Genomic DNA, 24,138 nt, shown 5'->3' with positions numbered 1-24,138 from the left:
TTTGTTTCATAAACAACTTGCAAGTGGTTCCACTTGCAGATATTTTCCACCTCGGAGTGTCGTGTGTACAAGCAACATGTTCAGGCTGAAGATTCCAATCACTAATATCGTTAGGAAAGAATTATTTCAGAAAGGAAGTGATATTACAATGGGGAAGCTTAATCACATGGATGTCGTTCAGACGAAATGAAATGCAGTTAAAAAGCGATAGAACTTTGTGTCGTCTGTTTTGTCTGTCTGTGTTCCCTGCACTGGAGTTTTATCGCTTTTAGAAATCTAGTTAGCAGGGACTAGGAGACGATCGCCAGCGTTTGTGTTGCGATACGTTTTATGGAAGAGACACCGCCTGGCTATCAACTGTCTTGACTTGAAGATCAACGTCGAGGTTTTTCTTTATACGTGAAACACTCGCGCCTCTGGAATAGTTAGATGTAATGAAGCACATTTTGAACTGACTCTAATGCTTGAATTAAGTACTCTTGATGGGGATCCCATATGGCCGATGCATATTCGAGTTTGGGCAGCACGAATGCACGATATGAAAGCAGCTACGAAAGTGATGTGGTGGGAGCACAAGATGGCTGCGAAGATTTAATTTGGTAACTCTAAACATGACTCTGAAAACAGCACGCCATCAATGGTCCCACATCGGTCCAAAATTGGCAGCCAATATAAGTTACGTTGGTCCAGTATATAGGCCGTGCAACAAAGGTCTGGTAATACGCCAATCAAAACTGCCAATATTGGTCCAATGTTGCAAGCCCGTGGTGAGCCAATGAAGAATACGAATGCCCTGTAGCTATAGTAACTGCCACTCTGGTCTAGTTTTAATTGGTTTGAATGGCAGCACGACAACGGGAAGGCATCACAGTACAATGCATTATTTTTTTTTCTCTTTCGTCCTTTTTTTATTTACCTGCGTAGGTACTGAAACACTGCCATGGGTAGCACAGTGGTGAGAGTAGCAGGAGCCAAGATAACACCACTTATTGCTCTTCATTGGCTTGATTGGCCCTCCTTAGGCCCAATAAGGCCGGCACAGTGCCAATATTGGACCAATATTGTGCGCTGCTCGGGTAGTTAGAATCCGCAAAAGTAACTGTAATAACAACTTAAGCATACATCCCGAGCTTTCACAAGCTGGCCATAACTATAACTTGCATCCCCTCGAAACACGTGTCCTTGTGGCTGCTATGAGGCCCTAGGACATGTCCTGCGCTGTGTGCGAGCCGCTAATTCTGATTCTCGCTCATGATGAAGAGGAATAGCAGTCTCTGTTCGAAATATATGGGCGGCTCTCCTCCTGGGACACTTCCCTTCATCTTTGCTTACCGGTTCACTGAATTTTCTCCCCATCTGCATCTCTTGATGACATCTAAGTGGACACATCACTTCCAAGGACAACTGCATATAATCATTTAATCGCACATACACAAATCCAATTTGTAACAGGCATATTTGAGTCAGTCGAGGTTCCTTTACACGAACCTTGATTACTTCAAACTAATATGTTCCGTAATCTGTAACGATAACTGGAAAAGCAATTTGGAACCCGTACATTTATTCGGTCGTAATAAAAGTACGACTGTATCGCACATGTGTTTCGCTCGACAATATTTACTTTACACAACTCTGCAGCGAAGTGAGCGAGAGTTCCAAAATAATTTGAATTAAGGCCTCTCCAATGTGCAAAAAACACTTTATTTCATTTACATTTGACATTTGGGTATATACATTTGACACCAAACATAATCGCACGCAGCCGTATTCTAATACTGTGGCATATCCTAGCTAACCATATTACTAGAACATTAGGAATAGACACAATTTTTACACATTTTCAAATCACCTTATGAACCTACTACGGAACGGTACTTTGTAACATAAGGAATAAGAAACAAAATGCGTTAGTCGTAATGACAATCACAAAAAATCACAGGAGTGATTTGTTTTCTTTCATTTTTGACACTGGATGAATATTTGTGCTTTCTCGGATGAAGGCAAGGACTCAGTATGTTGCTGTTGATACCTCTCTTAAAACTGCCATATCGTCTGCAGAGCTCGTGTCCACTGACAACTCGGTGCCACTTGGTGCTTAACCACAACCATTGCAAACAATCGTCAGCATCATGAATGAAAGTCACTCAAGCGAGTCCATTTCTGAAGCACGCTAATCAATCCAGGATCTTGACTACTTTGGAGGGATTTTTGCAATAATTCCTTGCCTTCGTCGTCCTTAGCAGAAACATTTGTATGCGGAAGCAAGAGAGAAATATAGTTCAGGAGTAGTGATATCTGAGTCTCTCTTGGACACCAGAATGAATCACTCTTTCGATAATACTTTCGAATGTGTCTGAGTGTTGCACAGAAACACTTATCTATTGCCTTGACATCTGAGTGGAGTACCATCAGTTTCAGACAAGGCCTAGTTCCCATACTCGTATACTCCTTCCAAAATGGCAGCGGCAAAATAGTCAATAAACTCTGTGCCTCATAATCACAAGAATACGGCAATAATGTCACCAACCCTTTTCTCATATAACGCCTTACACAGGTTCGCGTTGGTGAATCGCCTATCATATCAGGACAGTTTATAAGAGAGTGAGGGATGAGACATCTCACAACATTCCTTTTTCTTCTTTTAGCGGAAAGAGCGCAGCACGTGGAACCCCTCCAGCTCAGCATATTAGGGAATGAGTGGGGAAGAAGGAAGTTCACAATATCAACGGCGTCACTTTCACAGGCCAAGTGAAGAGGTGTCCTTCCATATATGTCACGGGAACTCATACTAGAGCGGAGTAATAATAACTTCACAACAGTCAGGTGTCCATTTGAGGCGCACACATGCATGGGTGTCTCTCGATCCAGATTGATCACGTCCACTGATGTATAAAGAGGAATGAGAAGCTTCACCACATTCGCGTGTCCCTTCTTCGCGCTCAAGTGCAATGCAGTGTTCCCTTTTCCATCTGTAAAGTACACGGATGAATGGGAGAGGTGAAGTTCCACAGCTTCCACATTACCTTCCTCTGCTTTTACTAGCAACTTCATACTGCCATCGTTATCGATCATTTCGGTGTCAACATCGTCAATGTGGGGATTATCGATGTTATTCATGTCCGACCATCTCCGATATAAGGTAACAATGTCATCATTTCCTGCGCTATATTTTACATAATCCTGCTCAGCGAGATTTAAATGCGGCAGTAACATCTTCATGTAACTAATATAATTAACTTCTATTTTACGTAGCTTCTCCTTGGCCACATCATGTAGCAGTTTACGGCTATAACGATCATCAGCGATGTCATCTAAATGGAGGAAGAGAAGTTTCAGACACCAAATTTCTTCTTGGAAATCCTCGTTGATCCACACAGACACATCGCTTCTGCTGATCCTGTGTGCATGCCTAGGGTCACTGTGTCGCAAATAAGGCCATAGAGTTTGCATGTGATATATGAAGAAACTCTTATGGATATCCATAAGAGTTTCTTCATAATAATCGAGAACATTCACTGAGGGATAAAGAGGAAGAAGTAGCTTCACCATCTCTGCATCTTTAGCCAAGTGCAAAGGAGTTTGAAAGTATCTATTTCTTTCGTTAATGGATATACGTGCGAGGTAAAACTGTGTTGTCTCCAGATTTCCCTCATTCGCGCTATTGTGCAACATTGTGTCTCCATCCTCGTCACGAATTCCCATATCGCAGTAAGGAAGGAGCATTTTGCAAACAAGCTCCGACTTTGCGTAAAAAGGGGCAGTTTTATAGTCAGAGTCTGCAAAGTCATCAAGGTTTCCAATTACTGAAGGCTCTGCAGAACATCTCAAGCTTCGTTCCTTGCGTGATTCTATTTGGTCCATGATGTCTCTGTCTAGATCTACTGTACTCTCTCTCGGGGACACATAGCTCAGATACACGTCTAAAACGCCTCGTAGGTCGTGTATCACAGCCGTGAATATTGCTCGCTCTAGAAAACGTCTCTTTTGCTCGAAGGTTTCACACCTGCGCAGATTTTCGGTAGAATGTTTCACTGCTTCCTCACTGCATCGAGTGTACAACACGTTGAGTCTCTCTCTCAGAGCTGAAGGGTCAGACCACAGATATTTCTTCATACCCATACTCGACAAAAAATGCATAGTAGACCCTTCCCACAGATCTTCCATCCATTCTTCGTCCCGGAGGAAAAAGAGTTTCACGTACCCCAACGGTGACATATTAAATAAATCATTCTCGATTAGTTCATCATCCATTGGAAGCCTCTTCAATGTTGCTTTATCAGAATGCAGGGCTGCTACGTGCCATGGCGTCCTTTTGATCTCATCGCCAACCAGCATGTCTTCTGTTTGAATATCACATTGCTCGAAATATGAAGCGTCGTTGTTTATCACAGCAGAGTGAAGTGGATAGGAAGCCGACGCCAGTCCATCGAACAACAGCATTACACCCTCGTAGTCTTTTTTACCATACAATCCGACGACGTTTTCCGTAAACCCGGATTTTTTTCTTCCTTTTGCCCTTTCCAACAGGTAGTGAGCTGCGAAAAATTCGGCAAAAGTCTTATGAACGAACTCGGGAATTCCTCCATCGTTAATTCTATGCACAAAACCTTCTTTGAAAGAATCCACGCCGGTGATGAAACTTCCTTCGGGATCTAACTGCACTAATTCGTCTTCATTCAATAAGTTCTTCAATATATCCTGAGGAAATATACACTTCATAGCCAGGAGACCATGGCTTACGTAGAATGGAGACTTCGCGTCATGGTTGTCGCCTCGCACAGTACTTCGGGAGATGTCTTCCTTCACCTTTTCCTTTCGGTGCACAAGGTGCTTGTACTCGACAAACATCTTGTACATGTGTACAGTGTATATACTGCGCCCACCGGAAATGTCAACAATTTTGAGCAACGAAGAGTAATCGTCCGACTTCGTAATTTCCCCGCTCTCTATCTGAGCCATCATACGAAGTAGAAGAGGGGTTTCTAGGATTGTCTTGTTTTTCTTCTTCAATGTCCAGTACAGTTGCTGGAATTTTTGCAGAAATGCCTCATTGCTGGTCGCTGGAGTTTCTCTTTGGGCCCTATATCTTGTGAGGAATTCATTCTGGTTTTCATTAGAAAAAGGAATGAGGTCATATGACACAGTGTGCAAGGTATCTTGTACATGGGGTTTAAACACAGTGCGAGTAAGAAGGTACACCTTGTAATCTTTTTTGTTAGCTAGAAACTGTATAAGGTCGAACACATGCTTGCGACATTTCTCATTAACTTCATCGAAACCATCCAACATGACGACGACTTCGAAAGGGCTACCATTGTTCAAGCTTTCTTCGAACAAAACGAACTCCAGACCATCTTTTCGTACTTGGCACAGATCCGCTAGATATTTCAGACTAGGCGACACAGTTTCAACAGATGCCATTCTCTGAAGAAGGTCGACGTAGAGCACCCACCGCTTCTTGTCTTGAGTTTTTACCTGTGTACACAACCGAGATGCCAACACACTCTTTCCCATACCAGGTGCGCCAGTGACGAGGACGATCTTCTCGGGCACGTTCAGCAACCTCTCTGTTGTGTAATCGTCACTTCCCGTCATTGGAAGGTGACTGAGAGGGCCATTTGATTTAGTCCACAACAGTCCGTTACCCGATTCATTGATGCGGAACAGATGCACTGTCTTGTCTCGGTAAATAACATTCTCTAAGAGAGCGTCGTAGTCACGTGACTCTTGGAGGACCACAAATTTTTCAAAACGCTCTAAACTTTCCTGATGTTTTGCCTCGTAGCCATCAGGTACAAGTTTTGCAAAGTATTCCTGCGGACACTTCAGAAGCGCGAAAGCCTCCTTGTCATCGTCAAGTCTGCACGCTTTCAGGTTAATTTGCACAGTCCTTGTAAACACTCGCTCCACATAACAGTTCATGACAGAACCTTCAAGTTCATGAAGACGAGGTCCCAGGTCAATTGTCTTATATTGGCACAGGTTTAGGAAAACCGAAGTGTCTAAGCAGCGTACGAAAGTATCAGTATGCATTACATTCGAAAATTTTGAACCATATTCGCCCTGAAGGCTTAACGAAGAATTTTTAAACAATTCTTCTTTGCTGTCGCGCGTGACATTTTCGATGTCTGCTTCAACGATACTGCGAACTTCATGTTTCCCGGCAAAGAATTTGTACAAATTCGACAAGTACTCTTTGTCACTGTTTTTCACAACCAAGATGACGTTTGTTCCAGTCACACGGGATACTTCACTCAGAAGTGCAATAATATCTTGGACGTTTTTGTTTGGATAAACCGTGACAAGCACCAATCGACATTTGTAGTTCAATAACACATGCTTTAGCGTATCGTCCATTTGGTTTGCTTCGAAAAACAAGTATGGCTGCCCCGTGGATTGCACAGTGTTGTGAACCATTATTTCGAGGAGACTCAGTTCTGGACCCGCAAGGACGAGAAGAGGCATATTTTGCAGGTCACGCAGGTCCAGCGGCTTCTCGAAATTGACTTTGAATTGGCCAATGTGGAAAGCCTTTCCAAGTCTTGTGTTTTCTTTTTCGATTTCCGTTGAATCTATGGACCGGATTCCATTCAGAATGTATCTCTGCATGTCTGGCATGACAGCGTCCTTGAAAAACTTTAGTAGTTTCGGTACTTGAAGCTCCAGAATCCTATTTCCTTCGTCGCAACCACATTCGGTCAGTATGTGAGGAATCCGTACAATTAGCTCTTCTTCCTCATTATTGTCGAAGGCTTTCTGGATAAGGAAATGCACATTATTTTTCCTTCCTTTAACATCGTTCAGAATTTCTTGGTAATGATGTTCCTTCTCCTTGTCGCCGCGGTTATATGGCTTTCCCTCATTCTTGTAAACTAAGGACAGTGCCATGTGGGACAACTCATGAATGAGAGTTCCCCAAACTTCTCGCTTCTCTGTGCTGCCGCAAACGCAAACCATTTGTTCTTCAGGATAGGTCAGACCGCGTGTGGAACACCCGCCGGATCCAGTAATCCTCTGAACGTTTTCAGCCGCAGAGTCGAACACTATTTCTAGGTGTGGTGCTGTTGAAACAACTTTGAGAATAATCCTGTTTACTTCATCACTGGAGAGCTGCTTAAACATCTTCTCCAATCGTACACCGAAGTCATCACATTCGGTGGTGCTCCGCGATTTGCTTTTCAGATAGTCGATGTAAGAGTCCTCGTATTTGGTGGTGTAATACTGTTGCCGACGAATTTCAGCTCGTTCAAGGCGTGTGAGACCTTGGTAACACGATGATTCTTCGTCGTCTTTGAGGGCGCATTCGCGCGAGATTAAGAGACCATGAATACGGAAAGCTTTCTCTTCGACTGCTTTGTAACGAGCTGACTTTTTTGTGACAGGATCCAGCCACAGTTTCAATACAGGCATAGCATTCAGGCACTTTAGAACACGAGCCTCGTCTTTGGCCGCAATGGCTTCGTGCATTTCCTTCCTGAGGTCTTTCCACTGTTGCAACCTTTCCACGTGGGGATCAAATTGACCAGCCGGATAAGTTCCTGTAATTTTGATAAAGAAATTAGTAACCTAAACACATATTCATCGAAGTAAAAGAGACTGATCAAGTGTGACATTTCGTCCGGATCGCGGCACTCGCTTTTATTGTATCATCACGTTGTCTGAAATCTGACGCCCACGAAGCGTTTTTTGCACGCTAAAACGCCTCTCGCGACAAACTCCGTCGCCCAGATACTGCCGCACACCACGAGGGAAAAATGTCGCCGTGCTCCCAGTATAACACAAACACTGGGATCTCAGTGTGCACGGATGGTATATCCAGAAATAGAACGACACGATGCTAAGGTAATCAATACATACTTATCAATACAATTTGTAGCTGGTCCTTAACGTGTCACTTATTTTCGGGTTGACTATTGCGCTCTTAATAAACTATACAACTGTGCTTGCGTACGAAACAGCGTTCCGAACTGAACTAAGCCACGTCAATGTCTCCGGGTACCATTTTTGTGGTCGTCACAGCGGCCGTCCCGAAGCATCGGTTTTGTTACGACGAGAATGAAGCAGACACGTATAGGAGAACGGGAAAGGCGCCATCGCAGGCGAAAGAGGTTGGTATATCAGACGGTTGTGACGTTGCATGCTTTAATGTTTATTTCTTTACGTTTTACTTTAATATACATATATAAAAAATATGTTCGCATTTAGCTGGGGATGCTGTCTACGTATATATATATATATATATATATATATATACAGGGTGTCCACGCTAAGTGTGAACAGATTTTTAAAAAATACATATAACACTTTTTCCAAGATGAAATCAATTGCAATATAGCATATGCTGAAGGGCACTCCCTAGCAGGGCATTAGCAAAGTCCAAAGGCAATGTCTTAATTAACCTTCATTAATTAACTTTTTAATTAGAAAAGCTACAAAGTTGTCCCAATGAGAACATCTGTTCCTTTCGGTCGCCTGATATCGTAGCCGTTTTCAGAACAAAAATCCGTTCGATAGATCGCCCGCAAAAAATTCCTGAAGGAACGCCATTTTTTCTTTATTTTGTTCATTGCGCTTCTTAGAAGACTCGTCTTTCTTTCACCCCCAATGTGAGAGGGAGAAAGAGCACACTATCGCCTCTCGCGTCCTGGAAAAAGATTAAAAGGAAACAGAAAATGCAACCCAAGATAAGGCCAGTTCCGATAGAGTCACCCGATACATTTGTTTTTGTTTTGTTTCCGCAAGTTAAAGCTCATCTTCGACGCATGAGGCGGCACTGTGCTCCTTCCCCCTCTCCCGTTGGGGATGAAGGAAATACGCGTCTTCTAAGAAGCGCAATGAACAAAATAAAGAAAAAAATGGCGTTCCTTCACGAATTTTTTGCGGGCGATCTATCGAACGGATTTTTGTTCTGAAAACGGCTACGATATCAGGTGACCGAAAGGAACAGATGTTCTCATTGGGACAACTTTGTAGATTTTATAATTAAAAAGTTAATTAAGGAAAGTTAATTAAGGAAAGTTAATTAAGACATTGCCTTTGGACTTTGCTAATGCCCTACTAGGGAGTGCCCTTCAGCATATGCTATATTGCAATTGATTTCATCTTGGAAAAAGTGTTATATATATTTTTAAAAAATCTGTTCACACTTAGCGTGGACACCCTGTATATATTACAGACACGTCGATAACCATCTATTAAGGATGATAGCGATATTTCGGCGTAATAAGCAGAGTAAGATATGGTAAATACCAGCTAACGAAAAGAAATCAAAGGTCGCATTCGAAGCCGCATCCTCCAATTGCAGTAAAGTATTGTCTGTGAGTGGAGCTAACGAGTAGAACGGACACAGGCGGTCTCCACGCGGGCAGGTGGGACACTCCGTCATCACGACATATCCTTTCTTCGTATTAAGCGACATAGCGCGCACATCTTACACTCCCTACATTGCATTGTGCGTGTAATAAAATAATAACCATTCAATACTGAATACAACTGCGTCCAGTATCCTATGAGACAGAGAGCACGAACCTCTTCAGGGCCCATTTAAATGAAAAAAAAAACAGAAAGAAAAAATATACGATAGGTATTATGGTGGTACATAAGTGTAAAGACAGCAGTGGACTGTTGATCTACGTATCTAAACGGGTCGCGAGACCTCGATAGACGTTGTTAGTTTGCATTGTGCACACAACGTACTACCAAGCGTGTAAATTGAGAAAAAAACAACAACTAAACTGCGTATTAGGATATAGGTGTGTCCATCATCGGGTCCATAGGGTTATTCGTTCGTTCAGTCTGCGTCGTTAGTCAGTACGACAGTAGGTGCATTGCGGAGATTCAAAAAAATAGTTGGTAAGCGTGTAAATTCTGAATCAAGGAAGAAAAATGTATCGACGTTCTCCGAGTCATTATGTTCCGCTCGGGAATGCCAAGGTGGAGTACACGAGGACCGAGTGCTGTGCCTCAGTTCAATGGTGCGTAGCTCACCTGGATGCCCTGTGCACTGTTCCAGTTCGTCCTTCAACCTCATCACGTGAAAAGGGAATTCGGCCATGCCAACAAGATCCACGAACTCCTGGAACTCTTCTTCCGTCGAGTCAGAAAGCTGCTGCACATTGTCCAAGCCTAGGGTCAAGTTCAACACTTAAGTTAAACACGTTCCAAGTCTCATGAAGACGATTTACTAAATGCGCTGTAGACCACGCGAAGCGCTGCTCTACAAGCGAGAGAAATTGTCGTTTTGATTTATTTATTTATTGGTCATTAGTTAGAGGCCCGCTTAGGGGCATTACGTAACGGATGTGGCACTGGCTACGCACAGACTTCTAGAAGTTTGAAACCAGACAAATCAACGGTGCGACCTAGGCAATATGAAACGTCAATACAGTCAACTATACAAATTAGGGTACTATAGGTTAACTAACGCAAATCACTGACTGAAACAATAGAACAACTGTTGAGCTAAATAGAACGCATACTGCGCATATACAAACTTAACAATACCGCAGCACCACGCCAGTACAAAACACTTTATGGTGGTCAGGTAGAGACGCACCAAACGAACACAAAAGCACTAAAGTGAAACAGACGATGGCAATGAACCTCGAGGGAATAGTCCAGCCTCGATGAAATGCATGCTCAACATGTCTGTGCTCGAATGACTGCTACAAAAAATGCGACGGAAGAGACCTCTTTGTTCGCAGAGCTCAGGTGTAGGAAGGGGCAGATGGGCTTCTACAGCGAAAAGACTACTCTCATTGTTGTGCGCATTGTTGTGCGATTTAAGAAGAACCGGTAGGGGTGACCGGCAGATGTCCTATCCGTGCAGGACTAAGTTTCACATAGCCGCTCATGAAGGCAAACAACCTTGGTCTGCCCGGCCACCACTGTACCTGACAATGTGCCGATTCGGTGGAGAGTCGGACACAAAGTCTGACTGCAAGACAAGACTGCAAATCCTGTGAATCGAACGCGTAACAAATCATGCGATACAAGACGCCATCGTCGGGAAACAAACGGACCTGTGAGGTCAAGGCAGGTGGCGGGTCATTGAGAAATATCGAGAAAAAGAGCTGCATTGTAACTTATTCCCTGGGTAATACTGGAGAACACGTGGGCAAAGTGCGACGAGGTGTTCACTGTGTGACACACTGTCTCCGACTGTCGAAGAAACGGTTAGAACTACAGTGTTGCATATTGAGGTTCGTTCATCGAAGAGACCAGTGTGTGGTACCCTGTCAAGTGCCTTAGCAAAATCTAGGGACACTGCAGCCGCTTGGCGAGCAACGTCGAGTGAGAGATTATCGTATAAGATTGGGGACAGTTGCGTCTTTCAGGTATATCATCTTGTAAAACCGTACCCATAACAGTAGAAAAAGCCATTGCATTCTACAAAAGTTGTGACATTTTTAAAAACCATACGCTCCACGAACTGGCGAGACAAGCTTGTGATTGAAATTGGATTGTAATTGGACGGAGGCTGCTTGGAACCTGCTTTGTGTACTGCGACGATCCTAACCAACTGTCCCATCATCGAGCATAGGAATTTGTCCGATTCATATTTTGTATTTCTCGGTAGTTTTGAATTGATGACAGTAGTGCTAGAGCTCTGCAAGGGCAAGCACCAGCTTGTCAGTTCCAGCTATAATCTATACGGTTAAAATTCGTGACAAAAATTTCAACCACCCGAGGGGTCCACGTGGTTACAAAGCGTTTCCTCCTAATGAACACGAGTTCAAGGTTCGAGCCGCGCCAAGTACGCCACGAATTTGATTCCAAGGTTACTTGATCGTCTTCCTCTCCTATGGACTTTAAATACGAACAACCATGAACTGATAGTCCAACTCAGGTCGTAAAGAATCCCAGTTGAACGCATGTCTTCAGAGGTCAGACCATCTCTGTTTGCGTGGATCATATCACGGTTCTATGGCACCCTAATTGATTCAATTACAAGCTATTTCGTGAACAGGAACAGTATATGTGGTTATCCTAACCTTATACAGGTATGCAGGGTTGGAGTTGCTTTTGGAACATGTTCCTTACACTGGACAGCTAGATGAATGACGTGTTCTTGAGATACCACTTATACATCGTTACAGATTCGACATTTCAATACCTCTACTTTAACGAAGATATCTCCCTCTCCCGCGAGACTATAGGAGACGACGAGAGATGGACAGATACAGGGGTCTCAGGGCTATCGTCAGGGGTGTGTGTCTTCAACGCCCTTCTTTTTCATCTACGTACCATTGTAGTGTTCTTTTCTCTCGGCACACCGTAGATCGTATACCTGTTGACACCGGAAACGTATATGCCGCTCACAGTTGACTTCCCTTTGGCTCGTTTTGCCCTATCGTCTTTCCAAAAAGTCGAACATTATTCAAATAACTCGGAGATGTAACAAAGCATACAGGCCTCGTATAAACGTTCGCGCCATTTCAAATGCGAGGCATGTGGCCGCAATATACCACTGATCTACCGAGGCTGACTTCGCAAAAATCGCTAGGCGAATCGTTCAGCGAGCATGTCGAAAAATATTGATCCTGATCGTTAAAAAAAACAACCGAAGTACGTGTGAGCTCGCTATATTTGGTGACACGAAGACGCATTCTGGCTCACCTTTCTCGATGAACTTGTCGTAGTAGGCGAGGAGATCCGCTCGCTGAAGCAGTTCGTGAACTTCACGCTCCGACTCGTTTGAAGGAATGGACGTCATTACGGCTGCAAAGGAAGTTCACTGTAGGCGATATGTCTGAGTAGTAATATTTCAAATTTTCAGCTAAGATAAAATAAAATCGACTTGCTAGCGTAAAGGAATATGTAAGCTTTACTGGACCAGAAAGAGGAAGAACATAAGTAGAAGGGGATGTAACACTTGGCCCCCTGTTTAGCATATTTAAGAGAAAGTATTTAAGAGAAGGTTCTCCAATACGATGAGGACCTGCATCCTGAGTTACACAACAAAGGGCAATAGACGCGTATTACATCGTTTGTGCGAATCTCGAAGCACAGCTGGCTAGGGAGATGTCCTGCAAATGATACACTACACAAGTGACGACCGGAAGTGAGTGCCGCGTGGCGTCCTTTCCCCATTTCAATCTCTAAATTTCCTCTCCCAAGTTCAGAATCCCTGTTGAGGCACATGCCTTTAATAACCTGAACCTGTACGTACTCCGAAGGGTCCGTAATGTTTTTTGTGGATCGCGGATTGTTCGTGAGAACGACTGGAATAATTCGAAGCATAACGGGCGGAGATTGAAGTAAAGGAAACATAAAGCAAAATACAACTGATTTACAGTGCCACGTAACACCTTGCTACTATTTATATACTCAAACTATGACGTGGGAATCAAAACACACCGCACGTATACAACCGAATTCCCCTTGGCCAATATGGACCGTCGTGTATGAATGCTACCATGGAGTGCCAGTAGCATGTACACGAAAAGTGAGTCATTTTACCAGAACCCGGGATTTCTCTAATTACCTGAATGGCCTGACCCCTGTTTGAGTGCGTTCTTCAATCTCTTCACGTGAAGGGGCTTTCTGGCCATGCCTACGTGCTCGGTGAGTGTCTGGAACTCTTCGTCCGTTGAGTCACAAAGCTGCTGCACATTGTCTTCGCCTGAGAACGAATCCAATACCGAGGTTAAACATTTGTAACGTGTCCTCGGACACATTAGACACATCCCTATCGTAGAATTTCTCTGCCCGACCTGGAATACGAATTTTTGTCTTCTGCAATCCCAAAGGCCCTATTTTCAATCTTTTTTCGTTCTTCCTGTTCAAGGCATGCAGCAAACATTTAAACCCATTCTAAAATAAGTATTCTAAATTTTCAAATTTAAACTTCTTAGAATGGCAAGAAAAACCAAACAAGGGTGCACAAAACGACAGGACTAAACACTTCTTTTCGCGTTCCCTTCCATGGGCGATTTTAGAGTTTCCACACAACCATCCCATCATTCTAAGATCTTCAGTCTTAGCTCAGCATGCCGAAATTATCAATCTGTCGAACGAGATTTATTTGTAATAATAATTCTAACTGTGTAGAAAGGTTTCCGTTTTGATGGCTAGTTGCATTCCCACGGCCATGGTAAAAGTAGCCGAGGCCCCGTTTTGCCTGGTGGGATTCTCCCGCCATGCCGCGCCCTCTGCCAATTAGCGGAGCGTGGAATTTTTGTGGTGCGCTCACACAGGTCTACGAGCTGAACTTTAGCGCTTCTTCAGCGCAGGAAGAAGACCTAGCATTCGGGACAGCGTTAGATGACGGCTTAACTCCCTCTATCTTAACACTCCCCTTTCTCTCATATTTCGCCTTTCACCACCACCGGCCTCACATATACACACGCCTTTGCAAATGGAACAACCTGCCTGAATCCCGCTAGTATTCGATTCACACACACACACTTTTTAACTCACCCAGTTCAATGAACTTGTCATGATAAGAGAGAAGATCCGCTCGTCGAAGTAATTCGTGAACTTCCCCTTCTGATTCGTCGGCCGCACTGGACGCTACCGCGACTGTAAAACAATGTCGACTGTTAAGCCATCGATCGACATCCACACAGAATCATAATTCATTGTAAGATAACGTGAAACTCCTGTCACTATCTTCATTTAACGATGCTCAGAGATAAGACTACAGAGTGATTGATGTGGCGACAGCGCGTGTGAGAATCGAGTCAGTTGTGGGTACGTTGTCGGTACCTCTATCTCTCAATTCTACATTTCTATACAATCGTGCATGCGGAAGTCCGGTACCCCCAAATGACCTACGTGATCATCTCCTTTAATGTGAGACGTTCCTAAACGCAATTAAGTCGATTACGTATATTGCGGAGATAACAGAAAATAGGTCGTCAACTGCTTGGCTCGTAATATTGGATTTGTGAAACAACGAAGAAAGCCTTCCCGGCATTCAGTGTGCCATTATACACCGGTATACTGGACGCCAATACGGCATACAGGAAGATGGAGTCCTTTCTCCCCGTTTGGTTCTTCATTTACCTGACTGTCCTGTCCACTGGCCCAGTGCTTTCTTGAGTCTCTTGACGTGAAAGTGCTTTCTGGCCATATCAACGAGGTCAATCACTTCCTGGAAATCGTTCCCCACGGAGTCACGAAGCTGCTGAACATTGTCCCCGCCTAAAGACAATTCCAAAAGGGTTAGGTTAAGGTTCCAAGACACGTGACTCCGTGCATTACAGAAGTAACACTAAAACAAACTGAAAGGGCGGCTACGGGTGGATAGTAGACGTTGAATGGTGAGTGAACCCTAGAAATATCCAGGAGAGTAGCACCGACTGCGATACATGGCGGTGACCGCGCTATAAAATGAGACCCGCGTACAACGTTTTCTCGACGGAAAGACACAGAGTTCCGCGGTGGTGACGTCAGCCTGTCAGAAAACTGCTGAGCCCACCTGCTCCCCTGGTCATTTCTCGACGGTTCCTTGGCCAGCGTCGGCGATGCTTGGCCTTCGGTGCCGCTTACGGCGTTCTTTGTCGCGAGAGTAGAAGTACAGGCTCCGCAAAAGTTTACGGAAAACGCCAGCGGTATATTTCCACCTCGGTGCGACACCCTGGCGGCAAGCGGAAGAGGGATTGTTCACTCGTTCAGAGGGGGAGAGGAGTGTGACGGCAGCGACACCAATTCAAACCATGTTTCGAGCAGGGGCGGATCTAGGAATTTCCCAAAGGGAGGGGGGTCCCTATGGACAAGTGCCACGTGCATTCTGACCCAAGCAGCACAATGTACTGAAAGTCGAGTGCAATAGGGGTGGCCAGTATGTGTTTCATCAATGTTCTTTAGTTTCACAAGCCTGTTCAAGGCCTTCCACTTACCAGTCCAACCCCTATTGCACCCGACTTTGAGTACATTGTGCTGCGTGGGGATATGGGCCCATTAACACTATGTTCAAGTCTGGAATTCAGGACAGGTCTGAACGCGTGCCCCCCCCCCCCCCCAAGATCTCCACCTGCTTTGGGCACATTAAAGCCATAACGAAACTCTCGCAGTGTGTCGCTACAAGGGAACTCACTCACATCTCTGAAAGAATAAACGGGCCAGTTTCCGATCGCTGGTTGGCTGTCGCGCACAGGAGAAAATGCACCTGCTGCGTGTTCCGTAAATATTTGTCGGGGCCTGTACATAGAAGATCAACAACTGAAACGTGGCAGTCTCCGAAAAAAGAAAGGAAGAAAAGCATCATTTAGGGCTGCCGACAAAACACCTGTAGTCATCTCAACTCCATGGGAACGAAATATCCACAAGAACAGGAAGACAAACAGGGCTCAAAATCTGCTACGAATACTTTATCTGGCATCAATGGGGTCAGGTTCAGGCAAGGAGACTGGAAATATTCAGGATGTTTCCTATAGAGTGCCTATGAATTATATAAAACAAAAATCTAGACATTCTACAAGGATACAGCTTATTGTATAGGTCTTTGTGGCATTTTTTTCACGAGGAAGACACCAGTTTTTTTTTCAGTTTTTTTTTTCATCAGTCAAATTTCAACAGCATTAAATTGAGTTTTTAAAGCTGATCTCGCAAATCTGCCGAGTCACCCTCACGTTTTTCCAATGGAAATGGAAAGCGCATGTTCGATTTACCCTGAAACATAGCTGAAGGCGTCCAGCACCACAGCGGGAACACATAAAAAAATGCAAAAAGCACCGTTTTGGGACTCGGCAAGACATATGCGTGGAACGACAGGAAGCGTCAGGGGAAACTGAAGGCGTGACGCAGCAAATTTTGTGCGGCGAGGGATTGTGAAGGGGGCGGAGCAACGACGGCCCACATAGCGCTGACATACTCGCGCCCAGCGACTTGGGAGTCCCAAAACGGCGCCCTTTTTGCGTCTCTGTTTTCCTTCTTTCTTTTTCTTTTTTTTTTTCAGGTGTTCCCGCTGTGGAGCTGGACGCCTTCAGTGATGATTCGGCGTAAATCGAACATGCGCATTCAATTTCCGTTGGAAAAACGTGGGGTTGACTCGGTAAATTAGCGAGATCAATTTTAAAAATTCAATTTATCGCAGTTGAAATACGACAAAATCAGTCTTCCCTGGTGAAAAAAGTGACGCAAAGACGAACGCAGTGAGCGACATCCTCGTATTTTTTTTTAAATATAAATATATTTTTAGGAACACGTTACAGCAAACATCCTGTATAACATGTTTCATGTATAGACAGTAGTATGCGAAAGCAGTCCTCCCAATTTGTGGAACCGTACGTCTTTCAAAACGAGAGGGAAGTAACCGTTGCGACCATCGCGGTGTTCTGTAAGTAGGACGACCTTTTTAGTTCCTTCCATAAATGGAAATCTTCCTTTCTCAATTGAACATCTTAACTGTGTTGCTTATTTCGTCGGTACTCCAATTTGGTGGCTCTCTCCTGTAGCGCTAGCGCTGTGCACACTGTGTTTCATTACACCAATTCAAACGCTGACTTTCATATGAGAGCAACTTCTTTTTTTTTAATTTTAGCTAACCTTTAGAAAAGCAGAGAGAGAGAGAGAGAGATTATGGGTTTAATGGCGCAAAGGCAACAAAGGCCATAGAGCGCCAAAACTACGGTGAGTATGTGAGAGATGATGATGATGAGAGAGAGAGAGTGTGTGGTGGTTAAAAGCTATCTACAGGTATGAGCGATGAGATGGACCAGGATAAGAGAGAGAGGAGGAAGGCGATAGCATGGCAGTCATTTTTTTAAAAGCTATCTACAAGTGTGAGCGAGGAGGTGATCCAGGATGAGATATTTACATGAGGAGTTCGGTGATATTGGATAAAAGCGGAGCAATACTTAACATCAACATCTGACTAACTAACCCACACATGGTCAAAAATTGGATGACATTATTAAACGTCACAAGAGGAGTGTCACCCAGTAGAAGGGCTGGGTGGAGTGGGACATGGTATCTGTAGAATGCGGTGAAATTCTGTTGGCGTTGGTGTTCGAAGTGAGGGCAGGATGCCAGTACGTGCAAGACAGTCAAGCTGTCACCGCAGTGCGCACAAGCTGGCGGATCCTGACCTCTGAGTAGGTGGTGATGCGTGAGCCATGTGTGCCCAATCCTCAATCTCGTGTAAAGAACTTCGGAGGATCTGTTGATGTGTTCAGTTCGATGAGGGGGGAAAACGTGTGGCTGTGTGACGTGTAGTTTGATATTTTCTTCCATGTCCCACTCCTGCTGCCACTGTGTGTAGACAGCTGTCTTTAATACTGGCAGAATGTCCTGGTAGGGTAGCCCGAGAGCTGACTCCTCTTGTGCCAACGCTCGCCGAGCCTCACGGTCGGCTCGTTCATTCCCCGGGATGCCAGTGTGGCTGGGGACCGAGCAGAGACAGATTGAAAAGCCTCGGGAACAAAGTTCAGTCGCAAGCGCTCGTACTCGCTTGACGAGGTGATTCTTGCTTTCATAGCATGAAAGCAGCGCACGCACAGAGCTTAGCGAATCGGAATAAATTACTGAATTTTGAAGGTCGTTTTGTTGAATGTGCCGCAGAGCCAGGAGAATCGCGTAAAGCTCTGCGGTGAAAACTGTGGCGTTCGTGTTCAGGCGTGCCGTCATAATGGAATCACCTTCAAGGGAAACGGCCGCCACACCATTGCTTACTTTGGTCCCATCAGTGTAGACTGCATGGTGGTTTCCGAAGTTATGGTGAATCTCCAGGAATTCCTGGAGAATGACAGTGTGTGCAGTGGATTGTTTGTCAAACTGTGTCATTTTGAAGTTGGATTGTATTAGATGTCTCTGCCAAGGGGCAGCATCGAGGACTGCCTGCTACAGGGGAACGCCAAAGGGACTGAATCCCACACGGGAACTCACCGTCTGCACGCGAAGCGGAAACGTGGGTACAACAGAGGGCTTTGCAAGGAAGAGTCGCTCCAGAGCGGGGTTCACACTACAGTGTACAGCTGGGTCATTGCCCTGGCATCTGTACTTTAGCGCAGCCTTCACATGTTCAAATTGTCTCCGTCTGTCGAGCGACCATTCATTCCCTCAACATATAAACTCTTCACAGGGGACGTCCGGAAGGCACCGGTGGCGAGTCGGATGCCTTCGTGGTGGATGGGGTCCAAAACCTTCAATGCTGAAGGCCGCGCCGAGCCATACACGACACTCCCGTACTCAATTACTGATCGTACAACCGAGTCGTAGACCCGTAACAGTATGACTTTGTCAGCTCCCCACGATCGATGGGATAAAACGAGTATGTTGGAGGATTTCAGGCACTTCTGCTTTATGTCGTTTATGTGTGGCACAAAGGACAGCTTCTTGTCAAACACCACCCCCAGAAATTTTTGCTCATTGCAATCGAGCGACATTTGACGTCGCTCGAAATCCTGCTTCGTCTGTCAAGCTGTCCACCAGGAGTCACTCTTCAGAATGCAAGTCGGCCCTTACAGTGAGAACGTGACAATCGTGTTCTGTGTCGCCATTATTACACCAGACGCAACGCTCACAGTGACGACATGTCGCGTGGCGTCTCCTACGAACCAGTTGGGAGTCAAAATACGTATTGCGTGATAAGCAGATTTGTTTTTTCATAAATTTATTCCGTATCTTTCTCTTCTCCAAATTAACTCTTAATTGGTCCCGGGTACGCTCTGAATCATGCGGCCACCGTCCCTTGTCCGCACCATGTACACGCACGACTACTTTCCGTTTGTATTCCGCGTATGCATCGACACGGCCTATTCTGACTCACCTATCTGCATGAACTTGTCGTGGTAGGAGAGAAGATCCGCTCCTCGAAGTAGGTTGTGAAGCTCCCCTTCTGATCCATCCGCTGGAGTGGACGTTGCTGCAACTGTGGTTTTTATTCTTAGATTCAGATGCACTTTTTCATTGTCGGAAACGACTGAAGGGCTAATGTGGCGGTAACGTAACTGTCGGTTGAGTAAGTTCTTTAGAGAGGAACGCAGCCGCTTGCAATTCTACCTAACTATCCTCCACTTCTGACAAGTTATGCATATACGGAGAGCCGGGCGTTCCCACAAAGGCCTACGCGATCGTTGCTTCCATGTAGGAGATTCGTGCACGCAATTAGAATCATTAGAAAGACTTGCGGAGATTGCAGAAAATAGCTCGTTAACTGATCTGCTTGAGAGGCCGGACATTGACGCCTAGTTCAACGAAACGCCGGCTTTCTGTACGGCCATTATGTACCGCGCACGCGTGCCAACACGCGGTACATAAGATCCAGCCCTTTCTCCAAATTTGATTTTCAATTTACCTGTGTCTGGTTTCCACTCTGCCAGTGCTTTCTTGAACCTCTTGACATGAGGTGGCTTTCTGGCCATGTCTACCATGTTGATCAACTCCTGGAAATCGTGTCCGCTGGAGTCACGAAGCTGCTGCACAATGTCCCCGCCTAAGGGCAAATCCGAAAGTGAGGTTAGGGTGGACAGATGCCTCACCAAGACACGTGACTCCATGCGTTGTAAAGGTACCAGTGTCATTGTTTGAAGCCTTAGTCTTTGATATCAAAGATTTATTTATCTGGACCGGTGTTTTTCTCTTCTTTCTTTCTTTCTTTTTTTTCTTTTCTTTTTTTTTTTTTTTTTGTGGACGGAACAGTCGCCTTGCGTTTTGTCAATGCACTGACATGTGGATCCGTACTCCAACGTGCATAGCATTGAGGTAATTATCTATATTCCAACAGATTTTCCTCTAATTCTTATTTTTTTACATCATGAGGCGACCATCGTTGAGCTTGAGAATATGCAAAGAGTACTGGAAAGTAGCTGCTCTAAGTAATATAAAGTACTTGTTCTCAGAACTTGACGCTTCTGTTGTAGGGTGAAACCTACAAGGGCGACACCTAGGGTGACACAACCTAGGGTGACACCTAACATGAAAAAAAAAAATCGTACGAAAAATATACTTCCCCAAATGTTAAAGGGATCAACGCTATTTATATCTGGAGAGATTTTTTCAGTACTTCTGAGAGTGTGCGAGTTTTTAAATCCCGTTTATTTAATATGTAAGCTGTTTTCGGGAGGGAAACGTCACCAATGAAGCTATAAAGCGGTGCAGAAAATTACACCATCGATCTTACGTACGCGCTTCCGGACCCGACAACCCATTTAAGCTGGTCTTCGGTTCCAAGGTGAAAGTTGTCTTTGCAACATATTTCTGCAAATGAATTACGTCAATATAAACACATCCCTCAGTGTAGACAACCTTGGCACACGATAGTTTGTACTTGGACCTTTGCCTCTTCGCGGTCGTAGAAAGGAAATAAGCATTCTAATAACATCGGGGTTTGGCCTCGAAAGGGAACTCTGGTCAAGAAGTACCTTATCATTCGTCCTATACTGAGAGTTACTCAACCTTCGCTAAACCTCATCGCACAGGACGCGTATTTGGCTACAGTCTCAGAGGAGGACGTGACAGACTCCTGCTCGCATGGTACATGGTTTCGAACCCATGACCTCGGCAGCGGTCACTCCCGACCTGTTGGCGCTGCGTGGTTGACGACGAAAGTGTCACGTCCCTGATTGACATGCCCGGTGATATGAAGTTCCGTTTTGGCTCACCTATCTCGACGAATTTGTCGTAGTAGGAGAGAAGGACTGCTCGTTCAAGGAGTTTGTGAAGCTCCAGCTCTGATTTATTTGTCGTAACGGTCGTCATCGTCTCTGCAAAGTAGGAAGGTTTTTCAGAGTGTGGTTCGCACACGGGAAACATAGCGATTCAAAAGATCGCATATCTGAGGTAAGATGAGCATTGCAAATGATGAAGCCGTCTGGAGTTAATCTATAGAAGAAAACGAGTCTTTGTACTGCCTATACTGCGTTATTTACGCACTAGTGTGTTACACTATATATTTACGTTTGTTATGTATCTCTCTTTCCATCAAGTTGTAAAACATAATAACAATATGAAAGTAAAAGTAATTGCGCGTGGAAAATTCGCACTGAGAATACCGCAACTAAACCAGCCGTGACATCACTGAAGACACCTTCGAAGACGTGTTTGCATCTATTTCCGGTAAGGTCACGTGCTTGCGAAAACCAATCAGCGTGGCCGAAGCTCTCGCTTCCCAGATGGCAGGGATCGAAACAGTTTTCTGAAGATGACGCGAATAAACATATTCGAACATCTCTCAGAATATTATGTCAAACAACCAGTCACATAACCGAAGTAACTTGAAATAAACGATTTGCGAGTAACATATCCAACGAGTAAAATATTTTCCGCTTGGATTCGTAAAAAATAAAGAAAAACTACTACACGAATGACTACCATCTGATGAGGCCTATTTACTTCACATCTGGAGTCCAGACAGTCCCTTTAAGGAATCTGTTCTATGTTCAAAATGTTTATCTAGCGTCAAATTATACGCAACAGATTCCAGCATACGCGTTTTTACTTTTCTTTTTTCCGTTTTTTTTTTTTTTTGTCAGTCGGTCGTTTCTGGTAAGTGGGAGGCTCTGACGGGACTTACCTTATTGCGCGTTACAACCGTGTGCAAGAAGGTGACCTCCCTGGGAGCCCTCGCTGTGATGGCACGTGTTGACGGGTGGTTGATCGAATACCTGCTACGGTAAAAGAAAACGTCAAGGCAATGCGGGCTATGGTCCCCGTCAACTATGTTATCTGGCTGAATGCAATACCACACAATGGAGCGTATAATAGTATTCGAGTCTTACAAACCTTTTTCTTCAGTACTTTTTTCAAGCACCAGGTAGATCACTTGTCAGTCTTTGTACCCTGCGCTCATCGTGCCCTGGCTCCGCCGAAAACTTTAGTTACGATCGTCGTCGATGTTCCCACGCCGGACCCATGGCCCACCTGCAATGTGCGATGTGACTTACGAGACATCCCCATGACGACCTTCCAAGGTTACGGACGGGACATGACGACACAACTGTGGTGCAAAGCGCCTTGTCTCAGATTCCATACAGGGCTTGCTTCATGCTTTCTAACAACAATTGGCGTTCATAAATTCATGCTCGTCACTGCGTTGTGTTGAAGATCGCCTCCACAACGTATTCATAAAGTGTCCGTAGTCTGACTTTTAAATGGCATGTCAGTAATGTCATTCAGGGTTAGTTTCACCTACAGCAGGGCCCTACCGGTTTAACATAACAAAAAAAAATATTTTCTGTCGAATAGAGGACCATCAATGGGAGCTATAGGTTTCAAAACTGCACAAATATAAAAATGTGTATTATAATATGTATCAATTAAGCTAGAAGGGGAAAAGATTATATATTACAACGTCTATGTGCCCTATGTGAGCTAGTCACATCACGGTGACTAGGAAAGAGATAGTTATCTCTTTCCTAGGCTCGAGAGGGTACTTCACGTGATGCCTTCATGGGTTCTTATCGTCTTATCAGTTGTTTTTCTGCCTGCGGACCACCCAAGGTGACCTTTCCTAGCGAGGACATCATTAAATTTACACTTTATATAACAAAATATGAGCAAAAGTCGCCAGCAATTGTTCAGAAAGACACCACCAGACACGAAAAGGGATGGCAAGTGAGATTGTTTCCCACTGCGGATGCAACAAATCGTGTTGAGACGACAAGGTGACAATGATGGGCGAAGTACGCAGTTATTTAGGGATGGTAGCATTAATGACGAGCGTTCCAATTAACCGCAACACAACCACCGAGAAAGGAAAAAAAAAGGCAGACGGCACAAATAGGTGGGAATTCTGAGCGACCATCGGTGAGAGTGACGCTTTATATCAGTCCAAGGAGAAACAAGGGCACGCTTCGGTGATGCTTAGGCAATTTAACGAACCACCTTTCCGGATGCAGCGTACGTTATTTACTGTGACGATACAGATTAATAGATAATGAGTCGCAGAGGAGTAGCAGGATAAGCAAAGACAGACGCAAGAAAATCCCGCTTCTAAAAATACGCTATACAGTTAATAAAAAACAATTTACCAACACAGTGAGAACAGTAAAAATAATCGCAACCACACAGTGAATCGCTACAACGCAGCATAAATAATAGTGAAAAATATACGTATTGGGGACCTCACCTCACTTTAGACTTCCAGTGATGTTCAGTTGAAGAGATGGAGATCCATCGATCACCTGGCGGAGTCTGAAGCGACGCATATGGGAAACCTGCTTATGTGGAAGGCGGATAAGGCGTTATCTTTCA

At 44.6% G+C, this 24,138-nt stretch overlaps 1 protein-coding gene across 2 annotated transcripts; it reads right to left on the bottom strand.

The window, feature by feature from the left end:
* Positions 1 to 1,399: 1,399 nt before the first annotated feature.
* Positions 1,400 to 24,099, bottom strand: LOC135374609 (uncharacterized). Of its 2 annotated transcripts, none has more exons than XM_064607558.1 (12): positions 24,014 to 24,099; positions 22,669 to 22,806; positions 22,460 to 22,553; positions 21,549 to 21,650; positions 20,243 to 20,380; positions 19,715 to 19,816; positions 15,010 to 15,147; positions 14,422 to 14,523; positions 13,487 to 13,624; positions 12,619 to 12,720; positions 9,988 to 10,125; positions 1,400 to 7,538 (listed from the first exon to the last, which is right to left on the bottom strand). In XM_064607558.1, exons 4-12 carry the CDS (start codon positions 21,643 to 21,645, stop codon positions 2,128 to 2,130), a joined length of 6,366 nt encoding a protein of 2,121 aa, XP_064463628.1. In that variant the 5' UTR covers positions 21,646 to 21,650; positions 22,460 to 22,553; positions 22,669 to 22,806; positions 24,014 to 24,099; the 3' UTR covers positions 1,400 to 2,127. The 2 variants fall into 2 exon arrangements, with proteins under 2 accessions (XP_064463628.1, XP_064463629.1); XM_064607559.1 differs by having other exon boundaries at positions 22,460 to 22,550.
* Between the last annotated feature and the right edge of the window lie 39 nt (positions 24,100 to 24,138).

Source organism: Ornithodoros turicata, unplaced genomic scaffold (assembly GCF_037126465.1).
Source record: "Ornithodoros turicata isolate Travis unplaced genomic scaffold, ASM3712646v1 Chromosome86, whole genome shotgun sequence".
In the NCBI taxonomy this organism is placed as follows: Eukaryota; Metazoa; Arthropoda; class Arachnida; order Ixodida; family Argasidae; genus Ornithodoros; species Ornithodoros turicata.
This window is presented reverse-complemented; position numbering and strand designations above follow the sequence as displayed.